Here is a 17,932-nt window from a genome sequence, read left to right on the forward strand (position 1 = left end):
ATTGTGCTGTTTTCTTTTGTGTAGTTTGTCAGTTTGGAATTTGAAGTTGGTTCTTTCTAACTACATTTAAATTATTTAAGTTTTATGATGGATTTGACTTTTTTTTTTAATACATTTATAGGATCAAAATGAGAGGAGAATATCTAGTAATTTTTTGTCGACACTTTGATTGTTGGAAATTGCAAAATAATAAAGAGATGTATACATTGAAACAATTAGAATTGGATATTTGATTGATTGTTTGATTGTTTAAAATTGTAATTTTAATTTGAAAAAATAAAAATATTATTTGATAAAGGCCTCTATTAAAGAAAAGTTCTGCTGATTTTTTCGTGAAAAATTTTAAAGATATGAACTTAATTAATGATGTCTATATCTATGTTATTAATGGCAATGGAGTCGAGATTGGTCTTTTCATTTCTAACTGTATTTATTTTTTTTAATTTTATATTAGACTTAATTTTCTTAGATTACATTTGTAGGATCAAAACGAGAGAAGAAATGTCTAATGGTTGTTTTTTTTTAACTATATTTAAATTGAATTCCGCTAAGTAATTAATAGGGAATCCAGCCAATTTTAGTCAATTTTTATTGGGTTGTAACCCAAAATTCACTACAACTAACAAAAAAACATCCCAATTCATTTACCTTCTCTTACCTTAATTTACCTTTCACCTCCCCCAATATTTCATTGTAGCCGTCTCGCCACCCTTTCCCCTTTCTCGTCCCTGCTCCCTACGCCGTTTGTTCTCGACGACGAAAAGCACTGTACCGTGTCCATCATCTCACTGTTCCGCGTCGTCTGGGCAACGTGTCGTACCACCTCTACTCCCCATAGTTGCACCGCGCATCTGTTGTCCTACGCCACGCGTTCATAACGAGAAAGAAGGCCACCTATCTCCCCACTATGTCGCGCCATCCAACGAAGCACCGCAGCCGGTCGTCATTCGCACTACCTTTGCTCCCATATGCACAACGTTCCCGATCTCCTCACGCCACGTTGTCGTGTGTCCACTTCCTCCTCTTCTTCTATTATGCCGCGTCTCCTCATTCATCCTCGTGGAGCACCCACCGTGTCGTCACTGCACTCCAAAAGGTTAGTAGATGTTTAGAGTTTACAGTTTAGTGGATGTTTCTCTTCATTCTTTGCGACTCATTTGAATTTTTTTTGTACTTTAGTAGATGTTTCTTTTATGTTCATTTGGATGTTTCTTTTTTTCATTCGCGGATAATTTTCTTAGGCATTTGGATGTTTCTTTTCTGCGTTTGGTGGATGTTTCTTTTGTGGCTACGGAGAAGAACGGCGGTAAAGGGAGACGTTGCCTAGGTAGCAGCGCGTCACGACGATGATGATTCAATGCTGCACCTTGCAGAAATGGCGATGAAGCGGCGGCGCGATGGCATCACTACAAGAAAAACATTGAGTATCATCAGATTTATCGTCAGAAAAGCGTATAAATCTGACGATACACTTTTTACCCTTCAAATTTTGTGTCGGAATTTATCCAACGGAATAAATCTCACCGATAACAAATTACCATCGGATTTATGCGTCTGACGATAATTTGCATCGGATATAGCGGCGGAATATGGATATCAAGAAAATGAAATCTGTTGCAACTTATCGTCGAAAATTTTTCGATGGTAACATTAACGCCAAAGCTTACGGCTTCGCACTACCTTATCAGTGTATTAATCTGACAGAAATATTTTTTGTAATTTTTTCTTAAAAATTAGCTGGGATGTTACTATTGGTATATTCCGACGGTAATTTCGACAGTAGATTTTTTTTAATAATTTTTTTCGTCCATCTATAATATACCCCGATAATTAATAATTAAAACAGTGCTTTAAATTTGATGTGAAATATCATATATACAAATTAAAAATACAGAAAGATGCAAATCAAAATGTCTGAAACAATGCTAATTATATTAAATTCTTCTCAAAGTTTGGTAAAAAATACATAAGATAGAACTATATTTACATTAACCCTATTCAGATTCATCATCTTCTTCCTCCGGTTCACCATGCTCTTCTTCCGAGGTAGTTTCCGATCATCGAACTCGTCTTTCTCTTCTTTATCGCTATTGACCCCGTCTTCTTCTTGAAGATCATCATCCTCTAATGGTAATACGTCATCATTTATTCCAAGGTCAATGATGTCATTATCTATAACAGCCGACCTAAGGATGATCAGATCACCAATATCAACCACCATTGTCGAAGGAGTTGGGTCATCAATTTGGTAAGGTTCCTAATCCTTTGTCGCATCAGATTCTATGTATACAACCCTTTTAATTATATAATATATATTTTTTATAATTAAGATTAATAATTAAAAATTACTAAAATACCGGTATACCGGTACATTTGAACATTTTTCTATAAAATATAGTTAATTTTATAAAGACATAATAATATAGTATTATAAATTGTTAAATAATTCAGTCAAACATATTCAATTAAACATATTCAATCAAATAAAGATATTTTCACAAAAATAACTATCAATATATATAAATTTCATAGTGATTTTAACACGAAGAACGATAAATGATGGGAATCAAGCATGCATCATCTCTTTTTGTAGCTGTCACTCCAAATTCTTCAATCCTGTCCAATCCCTTAATTTTTATCCCATTTGAAAGTTTTCAATTGTTCTGGACCTGCTTTTCGAATTTCCCATCAGAACAGTCTCCAACCCGTTTGTCCCAATTTGGGCCTCCCTCCTTCCCTTCCTCCCTTATGACGACGATGACAGACGACACCGACGAAATTTCAAGGGAACAAGGAGCAAGCACGTGATTATGGGTTCCACCCCATTCATCGAGAGAATCCTAAAGGCCAAGCTACCAAAGGGTTTTAACAAGTCGACCGACATGAAGTACGACGGGACAAAGAATTCACATGAACATCTCACAGCCTTCGAGGCCATGATGAACCTGGAAGGAACCGCTGATGCGGTCCAATGCAGGCCTTTGCCGGTAACCCTAGCCGACCTCGCAATCAAGTGGTTCAATGCCTTCCCCAACGGCTCAATAGCCAGTTTTGACGACGTCTCCAGGAAGTTCATGACAAACTTCACTACCAGTATCGCCAAAGCAAAGAACCCGATTAGTCTGCTTGGAATCACACAAAGACAAGGCGAACCTACAAAGAAATACCTCGACAGGTTCAATGACGAATGCCTAATGGTCGACAGGATCACGAATTTCGTGGCTAGCCTTTACTTGACCAATGGCCTCATGAATGAAGATTTTTTAAAACACCTAACCACCAAAACGGTTTGGATCATGCATGATATCCAAAACATTGCAAGGAAATACATAAATGATGAGGAAGTAAGCCAGATCGTGGCCACCAATAAGCGATAGCACGATAATACGGTACCTCGAAGCAATCCACAGCCCAAAGACAACCCAAAGGAGCACTACAAATCCGCCGCTACTTACCGACCACCTAGTGTGGGGAAGTTCATGAAATACACCCCTTACTGGCCCCAATCATAGAGATTTACCACCAGATATTGGATTGAGGCATCCTTCCGAGGGCCCAACAAATGAAAGAGCAGACAGATGACAATAAAAGCCTGTACTGCGACAATCATAGAGGATACAGACACAAGACTCAAGATTATTTTGACCTAAAAAATGCTCTCGAACAAGCTATCCGAGACAAAAAAAACTCTTGAAGTTTGCCAAAATCATTTGAGAACCCAGAAAAATCGAAATGGAGTGATCCCAGGAACGGGAAGGATGTAACCCCAGGAAGGTAAGGCAGGCCCAGTAGGAGATCCCAAAAACTGACACGACGATCATAGTGAACATTATCACCAGAAAAGATGCGCTAGAAAAATCTAAGTCAGCACTAAAAAAGGATTTCCTGGTATTGGCAGTAAAAGATGAAAAAAGAACCCCTCTCCTACGGACAACGATAACGTTCTCCCCCAACGACTGCTAGAACGACACCTCGACGAAAGACGCCCTTTTTGTCATATCAGCCAGGGTTGGAACTAATCTAGTTAAGTGGATACTCGTGGATACTGGAGCCAACTCCAACATCATCTTCTAAGGAGCTTTTGACAAGTTAGGATTCTGAAACAAAAATTTATAAAACCACCGAAATGGAGTAACCAGATTGGGAGACAATTTTCTCAAGCCAGACGGTTTCGTAGTACTACCAATCACCATTGGATCCAGTAACCAAAAGAAGACCATACCTTTTGAGTTCGTAATCTTAAAGGACTCCAAGGCATATAACATTATCCTAGAGAGGAAAAAAACCATGAATGACCTCTCTGTCGCCATATTTATGAGTTTTTTCATCATGAAGTTCCAAGTTAACAACAGAACGATTCACGGCGACTGAGAAATTGCAGTGGAATACGACAACTCCAGCCTAGCCTTGTGGAAATGATCCAGAGCCAAAGCAGGGATCTTTCTTGCCGACTTGGATGCACACCAAGATGATCAACCCAAACTGAAACCAGAGGGAGACATGGAAAAACAACAGAGATGGTTAACCAAAGATGAATTCACATTCATCAACAAAAATCTACCCTTCAACCTAAAAGGCAACCTTGTAAAACTCCTAAAATAAAACAAGAACTTATTTGCATTCACCTCGGCTGATATGTCAGGAATAGACCCAACTTTAATGTCCCACCGATTAGCTATGGATCCCAACGCCAAGCTAGTGGCATAAAGAAGAAGGAAATATCCCCAGACCGAGCAGCCGAGGTCAGGAAGCAAGTCAAAAGCCTACTTGAAGTAGGCTTCATTCAAGAACTCCCCTACACGACCTGGCTAGCCAATGTCGTGTTGGTCAAAAAGGCAAACGGCAAATGGCGAATGTGCGTCGACTACATAGACTTGAATAAAGCTTATCCAAAAGACATCTTTCCCTTGCCAAACCTCGATGAACGAGTAGACACCATCTCAAGACATTAATACCTCAACTTCATGGATGCCTACTCTAGGTATAACCAGAGATACCTATGCACTGACCAGACGATGAAAAAACAACATTCGTAACCTCCGAAGACAAGTACTGCTACACAGTCATGCCGTTCGGATTGAAGAATGTTGGTGCCACCTATCAGAGGCTCTTCACCAAAATCTTTAGAGACCGCTCGGGGACCAAACTAGAGGTCTATATCAATGACATGCTAACATAAACACAAACAAATGAAGAGCTCATGGACGACCTCAAGCTTATACTAGACACCCTAAGAAAACATCAGATGCGCTTCAATCCAAAAAAATGCGCCTTCAGAACGGGGACTAGGAAATTCATAGGCTTCATTATAACGCAACGAGTAATAGAAGCGAACCTAGAAAAGTGCAGGGCCATCCTCGAAATGAACAGCCTCGCAAGCCTTAAATATGTCCAAAGGCTAACGAGACAACTCGCTGCCCTCTCACGCTTCCTCGGAGCCTCGGCCCAAAAAAGCCATCCCTTTCTTCAAGTTCATGAAAAAGGGGATGAGTTTCAGATGGAGACCTGAGTCCGAAGAAGCCTTCTTAGCAGAAACCTCCCATACTCTCGAAATCCAAAATAGGATAAATGCTATGCCTCTACTTATCAACAATGGAGGAAGCTCTAGTGGTAGCACTCATCCGAGAAGACAAACAAAAGACACAGAATCCGGTATACTTCATAAGTAAGGTCCTTTAAAACACTAAGACGCGCTACTCAAGGCTTGAGAAACTCACCTACGCGCTACTCACGGCATCTTGATGCCTTCGGCAATAGTTCCTCTTGGCCGGATTGACCCTAACCAAAGAAGTCAGATTGAAAGCTACCAGGTAGTTATCTCCCAAATAAATGGGGACTACCAAACCCGGGACCCCCTATTATAACAGTATTTTTCCAAAGTCAAGGAGCTAACCACATAATTCGACGGAGTAACCATCCGGCACATTTCCAAGAATCAAAATGCGAGGGCCGACCTACTCTCCAAACTGGCAAGTACCAAGGCAGTCCCGACAAACCAATCACTAATCCAGAAAGTTGTCAAGATATCATCTGTCTTATATTTTATGGTATATATATGAGTAATGTGATTGAGTTCTGGTTATATATGCATATTTGTTTTAAGAAAAAGTAATTTTGGATTTTCAAAGAAATTAGCAATACGGCTTCGAGTCAAAGGCTCCTATTTTATTATTAAGTATATGAAGTCGTCTTAATACTTCTTGCTATTAGAGTGGCACAGCTAGAAGCATGACATTCTAATAGTGAGGGTATTACATTATGGTATCAGAGCAATCTTTCCTGTAGAGCTTGAAGAATGGACTGATTATGCTTCAGTTGCATACTCTAAGTGTCTATCATATTGTAGGTCTTGTCCTGATGACGAGAGTTAGAGTTTTATGTATATGGCTGCCTATTGATTGATGTCGTTAGTCTACTATTACATACATCACAGTATTAAGTTTGGCCGGTTTAATATTGATGGTTTATGTATATGAGAGCATGATGAGTCCATATTTGATGGTAAATTTTGGCTTGAATTGAGTGGATTTCATTACTTAAACTCACATTTATTCACTTAAATATCATACTTTTTTGATTTCTCTCTAAATTGTGCCTAAATGTGAAAACATATTTTTTTTATGCTTAAATTAATCAATTTTATTCCACTTTTATTCTATTCGATGCTGTGATATGTTTTATTGGGTGATTTCAAATCCAATAAGCAAGAATGGCTAGGTAGAAATGGAATGAAGCATGCAAAATGGGAGATTTCATGAAAAAAACAAAGGAGAAGTACACACTCCAATGTGCGTACGCACACAACCTTGTGTGTATGCACAAGTCCTGACGCGTGACTTTATTAAAAAGTCACGTGACTCGCGATTTTAGAGGCCTCTTGGCCTAATTTTAGAGTTCTTGAAGCAGATGGGAAAGGCTATATCAAAGAGGCAATATTTCATATCAAGGAAAGCACATTGCACACCATAGTAGATAGTTTTAGGTTACTTTTCTTATGTTTTCTCTCAATTCTCTCTTAGGTTTTATTAGGATTTATAGTAAAAATTGCCACTTTAAAATTTTGATCTTGAATATTTACTTGTCTCATTGTAAGTACTCATTAATTCTCTCTGTAATTACATTACTCTTGCTATATTTTCTTATAGTTGTATTGCTTTGTTAATATATCCAATTTTTAATTTTTTGAGTCTTTTGTTGATGATTTTTAGGGATGGCAATACCATCCGAACCCGCGGGTACCCACCCCGCCCCTACCCGCTCGGGGCGGGTAATTACCCACCCCGCAACGGGGCGAATTTTTAGCGGGGCGGGTTCTTGGAAGTAGTGGGGTGGGGTCGGGTTTAGGTAATACCCGCCCCACTATATATATATATATATATATATATATATATATATATATATATATATATATATATATATATATATATATATATAATTTTAATATATAATATGTATTGACTTTATTTGATAGATTTTTGAATCTAGATATATTATTATTGTTGATTCTGTATTGATTTTGTTTGATTTTTTTTTAAATAAAAAAAAAGTTGACATTGTTGTTGAAAATTTGAATGGAGAGAGTGGAGTAGAGAAGGAGGCCGAGAGTGGAGTGACAAGGATAAAGAGAAAAGACGATGATAAAGGGTATTTTAGTCTAAAATTTTTAAAAAAGATGATTTTGTAATGTTTTGTAACATTAAGAATGATTTTAATAACAAAAAGAGATCGAAAATAAATTTGATTTTTACCCAAAATCTTAAGGACAAAAATAATACTTAACGCTTATCTTTATTTCTTCTAAAATATCAAGTAGAGCATCCAACTTCGGTTTTTTAATTTGAATATGGATAAAAAAGTGGTGTTGAACTCAAATGTGGGGAATCCAGAAATTTCACATTCATGTGGTGTCAATGAAACAGAACTCGGACCATGCGAGTTCTCTATTAATAAAAAAATTGAAAACAACAAACAATTCGGAGGGTCCGTTTTCTAGCTTCCAAAATTTATATTTGTCAAACCACAAGTCGGACCATGCGATTTCTTAAGCAAAATTTTAAAATCAAACAACTCGCATAGTCCGATTTGTGTACTCTAAATTTTTTCAACTTTTTAAACACAAATCGGAGGGTCCGATTTGTGTACTCCCACAATTTTAAAAAACACCAAAAATTACCATGTTAAAGTATATCATTCCTTTTGTTCCAATATCAAAATTTTTTAGCCTCCAACTTCCTAGTAGTTTCCGCTTTAATTCCAAGAAAAAGGAAACAACAAATAAGCAAATCAAACAATTAATTTTAGAATTCAGGACCACATGTAACTAATAACTTGTAGCTTCGTTAATTTACTACCACTATTGCAGGGGATAATCACAATAGGATAGATGTCAAGTCAGCCACACAAGCAATAAGAAATTTCCTAACTTCGAATTTATTAGAATATTTTACATTTTGGCTTTCAGATTTGTTAAAACTAGTTGAATGGTCTGAAAGTTTTCTGGCTGTCCATATTATATTATTATTTGATTTAATGTGAATTTAAAATTTACATTACGTTATTGAGTGACAGGTAGGCATCTATTATTCCGTACAACTCTTTAATAAATACACAAACACACATGTATGAAACAAAAGCTTGAAGAATAAGAAGAGCAAGAAATTAAGAAGAATCAAGAATGTATTCAACGAGGCCTCGTTCACTGTTAAAGAAAGACGTTAATGCCCTTTCTGAGGCACCTTCTTCTTCAGAGGGTCCAAATTCAGGTTATCTTGTTCTCCAAGATGAAGAAGCACAAAGCTACTGGTTCTTTGGTTTGTTGAAAAACAGAAACATCAGCCATTTCCCTTTTCCTCAGAGCAAGAATCTGACCGTCAGTTATACTGTTGGTAGTGGAGATAGGTCCACAACACATTACGACAAAGTTATGTTCATTCCAGTTCTTAATCAGCCCTTGTCTTCCAACCGTTACTATGTTATATGGAGGAAAGGAAAGCATCAAGGGTATGTATGCTAATCTTTTTCCCTCCATGCTTGAATCCACAAAATAATTAATCTTGCTTTGGAATTGACATGTTTTATGGATATCCATGAATTTATCTTATCAATTTAAATCCGGCTATCATGTTCCCTACTCAATAGAAGCACATAAGAATATACGAATTTGGAATTAGAGAAAAATGTTCATACTGTCGTATATTCATATGTGATTTATGGTGTCATAAATCTTTTTAAACCACAAAAACTATATCTTTTAAGATTGAAAGATGTTCGCCTTTAAAGGTTTTTTTTTTTTTAACCAAAGATAGGAGACTCAAACTCATAATCTTTTAGTTGAGTATGCAGAGACTATGTCATTTGAACTATTACTCTTTAGAATTACATTTTTTATCAATTAAATAAATATTAACTCTATATTTATTATATTTCATATCAATAGTTTAAATTTAAAATTTAGAATTATAATTTAAAGTTTAAGATTTAATATTTAAAATTTAAAATTTAGAGTTTATGATTTATAATTTATAATTTAGATTCAATTCTAGAATTTAAATAGTATTGTATTTTTTAATTTTTCTAAAATGTATTAGCATTAATTAGCTTCTAAAGATTTAAAATAATTGACAAAAAATAACAAGTAATCAAGTAGTTCAATTTCTGTTGATAAAAAAAAAAATTGACACGGTACTATCTAAGATTTCCACATAAATATTTGCTTTTGGCACATTAGTATTTTTTTTTCAACAATAAGAACGCTATTTGGCAATGAGTTACAACTGTTTTGTTATGTTGACGAGCAGAGAGGCATGTACAAGCTCAAGGGAACAGGATATGGGTACTTGTTTATGCTGCAATTCTGTGAAAGATGTTAAACCAAGACCTTTGGACCCCTTCAACCAATATCAACAATTCCAGATAATCAAGAAGAGTTCTCGTTTCCTTGCAAAGTCTGTTGCTCCTGATGGGATCCCTCCTTTATTCTTAAGGAGGAAAGGTTGGCATGTTGCAGCTTCTACACCCAAGAATTACAATTTGGAAGAAGCTCTTGGCCTAAATCAATTGTTGCGCGGTCAATTACCGCCATTTGATTTCCCATTGTCTAATGATAGTTCTGGTTCTGTGGTCATTGGGAATTGGTACTGTCCATTTATGTTTGTGAAGGAAGGAATGGAACTCAAGAACCAAATGAAAAGATCCGTGTTTTACACATTGACACTTGAGCAAAGATGGGAGAAGGTTTTGTCAATGAAGAATAGTAATATGGGTAGTGAAGGAAATGGGGTGTTAGTGGATGTTGTTGTTGAAACAGAATTTGCTATGGTGGGTGGAAAGGAAGCTGATTGGGGTGAAGGAAATTGTGTTGATGGAGTGGTTTGGTTTAGTGTGGGAAGAGAGGTTAGTGTTGGATTGAATTTGGTTATTGTGGAGAGAATGAAATGGGAGCAAGAAAGAGGTGGTTGGTTGGGTAGGAATAAGAGGCAAGATAGGATAATTAGAGATGAGAAATTTGAAGGGGGAATTAAATGGGAAAATTTTGGGTGTTATGTGCTTGTGGAAAGCTTTGTTTTGAAGAGAATGGATGGAAGCTTTGTGTTAACTTATGGTTTCCGACACACTCATCAAATTATGTGTAAATGGGAGTGATGATCACGTTGTCATTCGTTTCTTTAGTACATACTAGTTTGGAAACTATTTGGATATAAAATTCAAGAAAACAAAGGAAAAAAAATGAAACATATATGCTTTTATTGCTACTAAACAATCCGAAAGTACTTTTATTGCAAGTGTCCATTTCAAAAGCTCAACCCTCAAAATATAAAATATAGTTATTTTTATAAAAACACAATATAGTATTACAAATTGTTAAATAGTTCAGTCAAACACATTCAATCAAATAAAGATATTTTCATAAAAATAACTATCAATATATAAACTTCATAGTGATCTTAACTCGAAAACGATAAATGATGGAAATCAAGTATACATCATCTCTTTTTGTAGCTGTCACTCTAAATTCTTCAATCATGTCCAATTTCTTAATTTTTATCCCATTTGAAAGTTTTCAATTATTTTGGACCTGATTCCCTGATTTCTCATTAGAACAATCTGCAACCTGTTTGTCCGAATTTGGGCCTCCCTCTCTTCCTTCCTCCCTCACGACGACAATGACAGACACCAACGAGATTTTAAGGGAACAAGGAGCGAGCACGTGATCATGGGTTGATGAAGGAAAAATTGCATGTGTAGTTTAGAGTTTCTCAATTAAATTCTTGTTGTAAAGTATAGCTCTAAACCAACAAACAATTTCTCAATCAAATATTTGGTTGTCACAAATAACAAACTCCAATAAAATAACCGAAGTATTCAAACTTCGGGTCGTTTTTCCTAATAATTACAATAAAGTGTTCTTATTATTGGCTATAAAGTATCTTTTGGGGTTTTTGAGATAAGAGACAAGGAATGTAAATGAAAAAAGAAATAAACAAACATCTAAGAAAGCTCTTGGCATGGTATAAGAACTAGTAGTCCTATCCTCATTATCATCATCAATTGTGATGAGAATTGTTCATTGCTCCACTTAGTTAACCTCTAACTATGAAGGAAAGTCAAGTGGATATCAACTTGAGATCACAAGTCCTAGCCAAATTATAATGAAAGACTAGCTTTAGTGATATTCAAGTCAACTAGCAACTTCCAATTATCAATCAACAAGAGAGTTTGATAACTCAAGAGTCACCAATTACTCAACCAAAGCCAAGAGGAGAAAGATCTAACTCAAAACTAAAAGAAGCATTTCATCAAACACATAAAAGACAATAAAGGTAAACAACATGAATTGCAAAAATCAGTTACGGATCCAGAAAATTTTGATAATGAGGGCGAAATATATATAACATGATAATAATTTTTATAATAAAAATATAGTAGCTATCAAATTATCTACTATAAATTTGTGTATAAATATATATATATATTATTTAACTTATTTTTAATGGGTATTTTGTATTTCAAAATTTGTATTTTAAGATTTATTCTGTATAAGTGATTACTTTATGGATACGTAACATATTTATTGTTATAATTATATTTTATTATTGTAAAATATGATTAGGTTTTAAAATATTTAATTACAAATTTAAATACTAAAATAGTAATTTAAATAATAACATATCATTTAAAATTTAATTTTTTATATTTTATATTTTAAAACCTTGACAATATAATTAAAATGTCTTTTTTTCTTTTGTATATGTCGTTAAACAATTATTTAAAACTCAACTTTCATACAATTAGCTCTTGATGATATTCATAGTTGAAAAAGTTCATTTAATTAGTATAGTTATTATGAAAAAACTAAAGCTAATTTTAAAAGAAGAAATGCAAATAGATAGATAATATTCTTTCGAGTCAATTTCTAAGAAAGAACATCAATCTTATTTAAATTTAAAACTTGATCATTATAATGGACATCTAATATGAAGTTCTCAAATTGGCTATCAAGTATCGAAAGTTGAATAAAAAATTATTGTGGGGTCAAATTTAATAATTTAGTAGGAGTAAATAAATATTAGTATTATATACTACTCAATAAAATTTCAAATTGTAGTGGGGCGCTTGCCCCCACGCGCTAAGGGGTGGATCCGTCCCTCGCAAGAATTAAAGAGAGATCTAACTACAAAGGCAAGAGATCAATAATAGAAAACCAAAGTAAATATGAAAAGACATGGAAATCATAAATTGCATTGAAAGGAAATGTAGATCTACAAAAGAATTCATGAACTACAACTAACAATACAAAGGAACTACAAGAGAAATGGAATGCTACAACTACAAGAGAACAATTAAGGATGAAAAAGGAAAATTAAGCAAGAGAAGAAGTAAATCTAGATCTAAACTAAGAACCCTAATCTAGAGAGAAGAGAGAGCTTCTCTCTCTAGAAACTAACTAAAGCATCATCTCAACTAAACTATGTGCTAATGTCTTAATGTGTTAATCCCCCTTCAATCCTTGGGTTTAATAGCATCAGAAGTGAGTTGGATTTGGGCCTAGGAAGTCCAGAAATCATCCCCAGCAGATTCACTTTAAGTGGGTCACGCGTACGCATCGCCATGCGACTTCACTTTCCACGCGTGTGCGTCGATCTCAGCATCCCAAATCCTTGTTTTTCCATGAGTTCTCCACTTGCATGCTTTTCCTCTTCATCCCTTTGATCCATTCCTAGCCTTTTTAATTTGAATTCACTAACAAACATATCAAGAAATCTAGTGGAATCAAAGGTGAATTAAATTTAGCTAATTAAAGACCTAAAATGCATGTTTTCACACTTAAGCACAAATTAGGAGACAATCGTGAAACCATGCCATTTCATTGAATAAATGTGGAAAACAGGTGATAAAATCTCCTAAATTAAGCACAAGATAAACTCTAAAAATGAGATTTATCATGGGTGCCACCCCATTCATCGAGAGAATCCTAAAGGCCAAGCTACCAAAGGGTTTCGACAAGCCGACCGACATGAAGTACGACCGGACGAAGGATCCACAGGAACATCTCACGACCTTCGAGGCTATGATGAACTTAGAAGGAGCCGCTGATGCGGTCCGACGTAGGCCTTTTCCGGTAACCCTAGCTGACCCCGCAATCAAGTGGTTCAATGCCTTCCCCAATGGCTCAATAGCCAGTTTCAACGACGTCTCCAGGAAGTTCATGACACACTTCACTACTAGGATCGCCAAAGCAAAGCATCCAATCAGTCTGCTGGGAATCACACAAAAATATGACGAACCTACAAGGAAATACCTCAATAGGTTCAATGACGAATGCCTAATGGTCGACAGGATCACAGATTTCGTGGCCAGCCTTTGCTTGACCAATGGCCTCATGAATGAAGATTTTTGGAAACACCTAACCACCAAACCGGTTTGGACCATGCATGATATACAAAATATTGCAAAGGAATACATAAACGATGAGGAATTAAGCCAAGTTGTGGCCGCCAATAAGCGACAGCACGACAACACGGTACCTTGAAGTAATCCACCGCCCAAAGACAACCCAAAAGAGCACTACAAATCCGCCACTCCCGACCGACCACCTAGGGTGGGGAGGTTCACAAACTACACTCCAGACTCGACCTGCGAAGCTAAGTCCGACCAGAGTATATAATTATGTTTATATACAACCCAAAATAAAACTCAAACAACAAAATAAACCCCTGTATCTCCAAGTCGACCTCTAGGAGGGACAAAACACAAAATATACAGGCGGAGATTCTATAAACATATATACATAGCCTAAAACAAAATATGACAGTCCAAAAGACAGTTCTTCGCTCGTACAGAGGATACCCAAATGCTCAACGAGGTGTCTCTCGACCTGCATCTGAAAAACAACAACATAGTATGGGATGAGAACCGGAGGTTCTCAGTATGGTAAAGGTGCCCGCATAGTTAATATAAAAGGTCTCGGGAAAGCCAGAGGCATTCCTAAAACTTCGACACTCATAATCATTCTTAAGGAAAATAAACTAAACCAAAAGTTAGGGAAGCTATCTAAGGTATTCTAATTCTGAATCTAACTTTAACCTAATAATTCACGTTCTGTATCCTCTAATCCTCCGAATCATTGGTGGAACTATCCTCTCTCCTCACACCTTCGTCAAGAGGAATTTCCCAAAAAACATACACATACAATTCAAGCAAAGAAAACACAGATAGAGAAGCATTTACAGCAAGTAGAACAGGTAGCAGATAAGTAGAATTTAACAGTTAAACAAACTAAAGCAATGCACACCCAAACAAAGCAAACAAATGCATATGATGTATGCCTGTCCTATGGCTGATGAGTCTCATCTGTCGGTTATACAGCCAACCCGACAAGTCCTGGTAGTTAACCATTGGACAGTCCCTCTGTGCGCGCATCCCCAAGCTCAATAATATTCCATGGAGTCAAACTCCAAGCTCAATAATATAGTATTCCATGGAGTCGAACTCCAAGCTCAACAATATAGTATTCCATGGAGTCGAACTCCAAGCTCAATAATATAGTATTCAATATTCATATATATGCATGCCCATGGGGGAATCCGGGGAGTTAAAGTGCCCGGTCACATCTTGCGATAGAGGGTCAACAAATAGTCTCAAATAATATACAAGCCACATAATAATCTCTTTCCCTTTTAAAATATTACCTCAAATCAAACTCCAATTCTTAAAGAAATTTTGGCAATATCTCCTCTAAGACTCAAATTTCTGCCACCCTTCAAGGGTCCCAACTATCAAACCAAACACCTCTCAGTCACTCAAATCATTTCCAGTAACAAATTATTTCATAATCAAACAAATACTAATATTAAATCTTTTTTCCAAACCGACCAACTTCAACAGCAAATTATTGACAACAGCTAAACCTCACATTTTATACTATATACACAATCCATCAATTATACATTCAGTTCATTCCTATCTTAAGGTCTTTTAGCCTAAGTTTTCACGTGACATTAAACATTAACTATGAGAAACCAAAACCATACCTTCGTACGGAATCAAAATATTCAAAGCTTCGGAGAAGCTTTCTGATTGAGCTATCGGAGAAGAAAATGTCCAGAATCGTCTATGTCTCCTAAAATTCCCGTTGGCCAAACCCAAAGAAAAGATGAGCTATGTCACTGTCAACTTCCACTAATCAAAAATGGTGCCAACGTGTAGAAGAAGAGGTTACGAATACTCTTACCGGATTAGATTTTTTATTGGAGTTACGGATTGTAAGAAATCGAAACCGAAAGTTTAACGTGGTTTACGTTCTTTCGCTCCTCTCCTCTCGATTACTCTTCTCTCTCGCCTCTCATTCCTGTATATACATACATATATATATGGCGGTGCAAGTATAATAATAATAATGAAGTAAAATATTACTTAATTTCTTCAGTTAATACTATTATATATAGCTAATGATATAATAAGACTATAATAATACTCATACCTAGATATTATATATATGTGTATCCATATGCAATGGCTTTCCATTGAGTAAATGGCTGCCGCCTTATATATATATATGCGTCCATGCATAATAGTAATAATAATTAGAATAATATACATATATATACAATCGTAATGCATAATCAACACCGCCTTTTATTTTTGTGCTTTATGATTAATAATAATAACAATAATAATAATAATAATAATAATAATAACATGAAGTTAAAAATAGTAATAATAATACTAGCGATAGTAATAATGGTCGTGTAATAATAATAATAAACGTAATAATAGTAATAATAATAGTAATGCAATGAATATAATATATATAAATTTATAATGCAATTTAATACTTACGATAATCATATACAATATTTATAATAATAATAATAATAATAATAATAATAATTTGAATTTGATTAAATTTAAATTATAATAAAATTAATTCAATTACTGATAATAAAAATAATTTTCTAAAAATAAGAAACTCTAATTTTATAAAATAAATTATAACTTATTTATATTTATATTTTTAAAACTGAGGGTCATTATATTCTACCCACCTTATAAAAATTTTCGTCTTCGAAAATTGATATAACATGGAAAAGATTCACGCTAACGTAACCTCCCTTCTTAAACATATCAAAGAAAAACAGAAAGATTTGGCATGCTTTGTTTGTAAATCCAGGATATTCTTATGGCTTAAAAGTCTACGCAAAACGGAAGATGCAAGATAGACTTGATACAGAAAGGTTATAAGGCAGGTTGGTATTAGATCGACGGGTTTATCACTTCTAATACTCACTTCGTCTAGCTCTTAAGTTCTGCCGATTCTAATGGTTCCACCTTTCGTAATACAATCGAAACTGGTTCAGTCTCTAACACTAAATCTATCACAACTTACTTTTTCTCTTGACACCTAATCGGTTATTAAAGAGATATTTCTATCGGCCTAATTTTCTAGTATGTATCTAAGTCCAAAACTACGTCCAGTCTTTCTAGTCCTAAACTTTCATATTCGATTATGTAACCTAAACGAAAGCGGGGTCCTAGCTCTATACAGAACAAATCCTTTCTACGCATTCGGTATCATACTTACCTTGATCCTGTCGTGGCCAACCCGTATCTGCGGCTCTCCCACGCGAACAATCTCTAGACATGTGTCCCGGTGCTCCACATCGAAAGCACATTCCCAGTCCGTACCTGCGCGGCTCCTCTGGAGTAGTTTCATCAAAGCCTTCCTGTAGCAGTGTCCACTTCATGGAGCAATCCTCTGCGAGCTGGCTCTTCTTAACCAACTCAGTGAAATTTGTTAGCTTTTGTGGATACACGTAATTAAAGATATCTCTCCTTAGTCCTTTCTCATACTGAGCACACTTCCATTCCTCATAATCGGCTGGATTTTCTTGACAAGTTTTTGAGAAACGGCACAGATTGTCGAATTCACGGGTATAGTCAGCGACGGACATATCCTTTTGCTTCAGTTGCATTAACTCCAATTCTTTTGCAATGCGAAACGCATGCAAGAAATATCTCCCGTAAAACTCTGTCTTGAATCCATGCCAAGAGACATCCGTTAACTCCACCTGCAAGGTATGACACAATTCTTGCCACCAATTCTGAGCATCTCCTTCCAACATATGAGTCACTATCTCTACTGACTGTACTTCAGGAACATGCTGAGTGTACAAAAACCTCTCCACTTCTCGAAACCACTGATCAGCCTCCAGGGCATTCGCGTTTCCGTTAAACCGAGGTGGACCACTCTTGAGGAAGTCAGTAAGGGTCATAGACCTATAGTATCGACTTACGTTACTTGTACTAGCACTAGGGTTTCCACCTGGACGTCCTCGCATTGGTTCAACCACGGGATTTCCTCTCTGAACACCTCGTTCGGATCCACGAGACGACATTTGGTCCCTGTTCACACCAAACAAGTGATATTAAGTTG

General features: G+C 35.9%; 2 protein-coding genes and 1 long non-coding RNA gene across 3 annotated transcripts; all 3 read left to right on the forward strand.

The window, feature by feature from the left end:
• Positions 1-707: 707 nt before the first annotated feature.
• On the forward strand, positions 708-1,797 carry LOC140184461 (uncharacterized). The gene is made up of 2 exons (XR_011881289.1): positions 708-1,096; positions 1,242-1,797. It is a non-coding gene; the product is annotated as an uncharacterized lncRNA (long non-coding RNA).
• Positions 1,798-2,810: 1,013 nt separating this feature from the next.
• On the forward strand, positions 2,811-3,377 carry LOC112711105 (uncharacterized). Its single transcript, XM_025763669.1, has one exon. The coding sequence runs from the start codon at positions 2,811-2,813 to the stop codon at positions 3,375-3,377; it is 567 nt and encodes a 188-aa protein (XP_025619454.1).
• Positions 3,378-8,355: 4,978 nt separating this feature from the next.
• Positions 8,356-11,422, forward strand: LOC112790929 (uncharacterized). The gene is made up of 2 exons (XM_025833561.3): positions 8,356-9,000; positions 9,798-11,422. The coding sequence occupies exons 1-2, from the start codon at positions 8,675-8,677 to the stop codon at positions 10,639-10,641; spliced, it is 1,170 nt and encodes a 389-aa protein (XP_025689346.1). The 5' UTR covers positions 8,356-8,674; the 3' UTR covers positions 10,642-11,422.
• The last annotated feature ends 6,510 nt before the right edge of the window (positions 11,423-17,932 follow it).

This window comes from Arachis hypogaea, chromosome 1 (assembly GCF_003086295.3).
Source record: "Arachis hypogaea cultivar Tifrunner chromosome 1, arahy.Tifrunner.gnm2.J5K5, whole genome shotgun sequence".
Taxonomy (NCBI): Eukaryota; Viridiplantae; Streptophyta; class Magnoliopsida; order Fabales; family Fabaceae; genus Arachis; species Arachis hypogaea.

What these genes read in the sequence shown, in the direction of transcription:
- LOC112711105 (XM_025763669.1), top strand. Translation starts at nt 2,811, where the DNA reads ATGGGTTCCACCCCATTCATCGAGAGAATCCTAAAGGCCAAGCTACCA.
- LOC112790929 (XM_025833561.3), top strand. Translation starts at nt 8,675, where the DNA reads ATGTATTCAACGAGGCCTCGTTCACTGTTAAAGAAAGACGTTAATGCC. An exon ending in AGGAAAGGAAAGCATCAAGG is followed by an intron (nt 9,001 to 9,797) that starts GTATGTATGCTA and finishes GTTGACGAGCAG; the next exon opens with AGAGGCATGTACAAGCTCAA.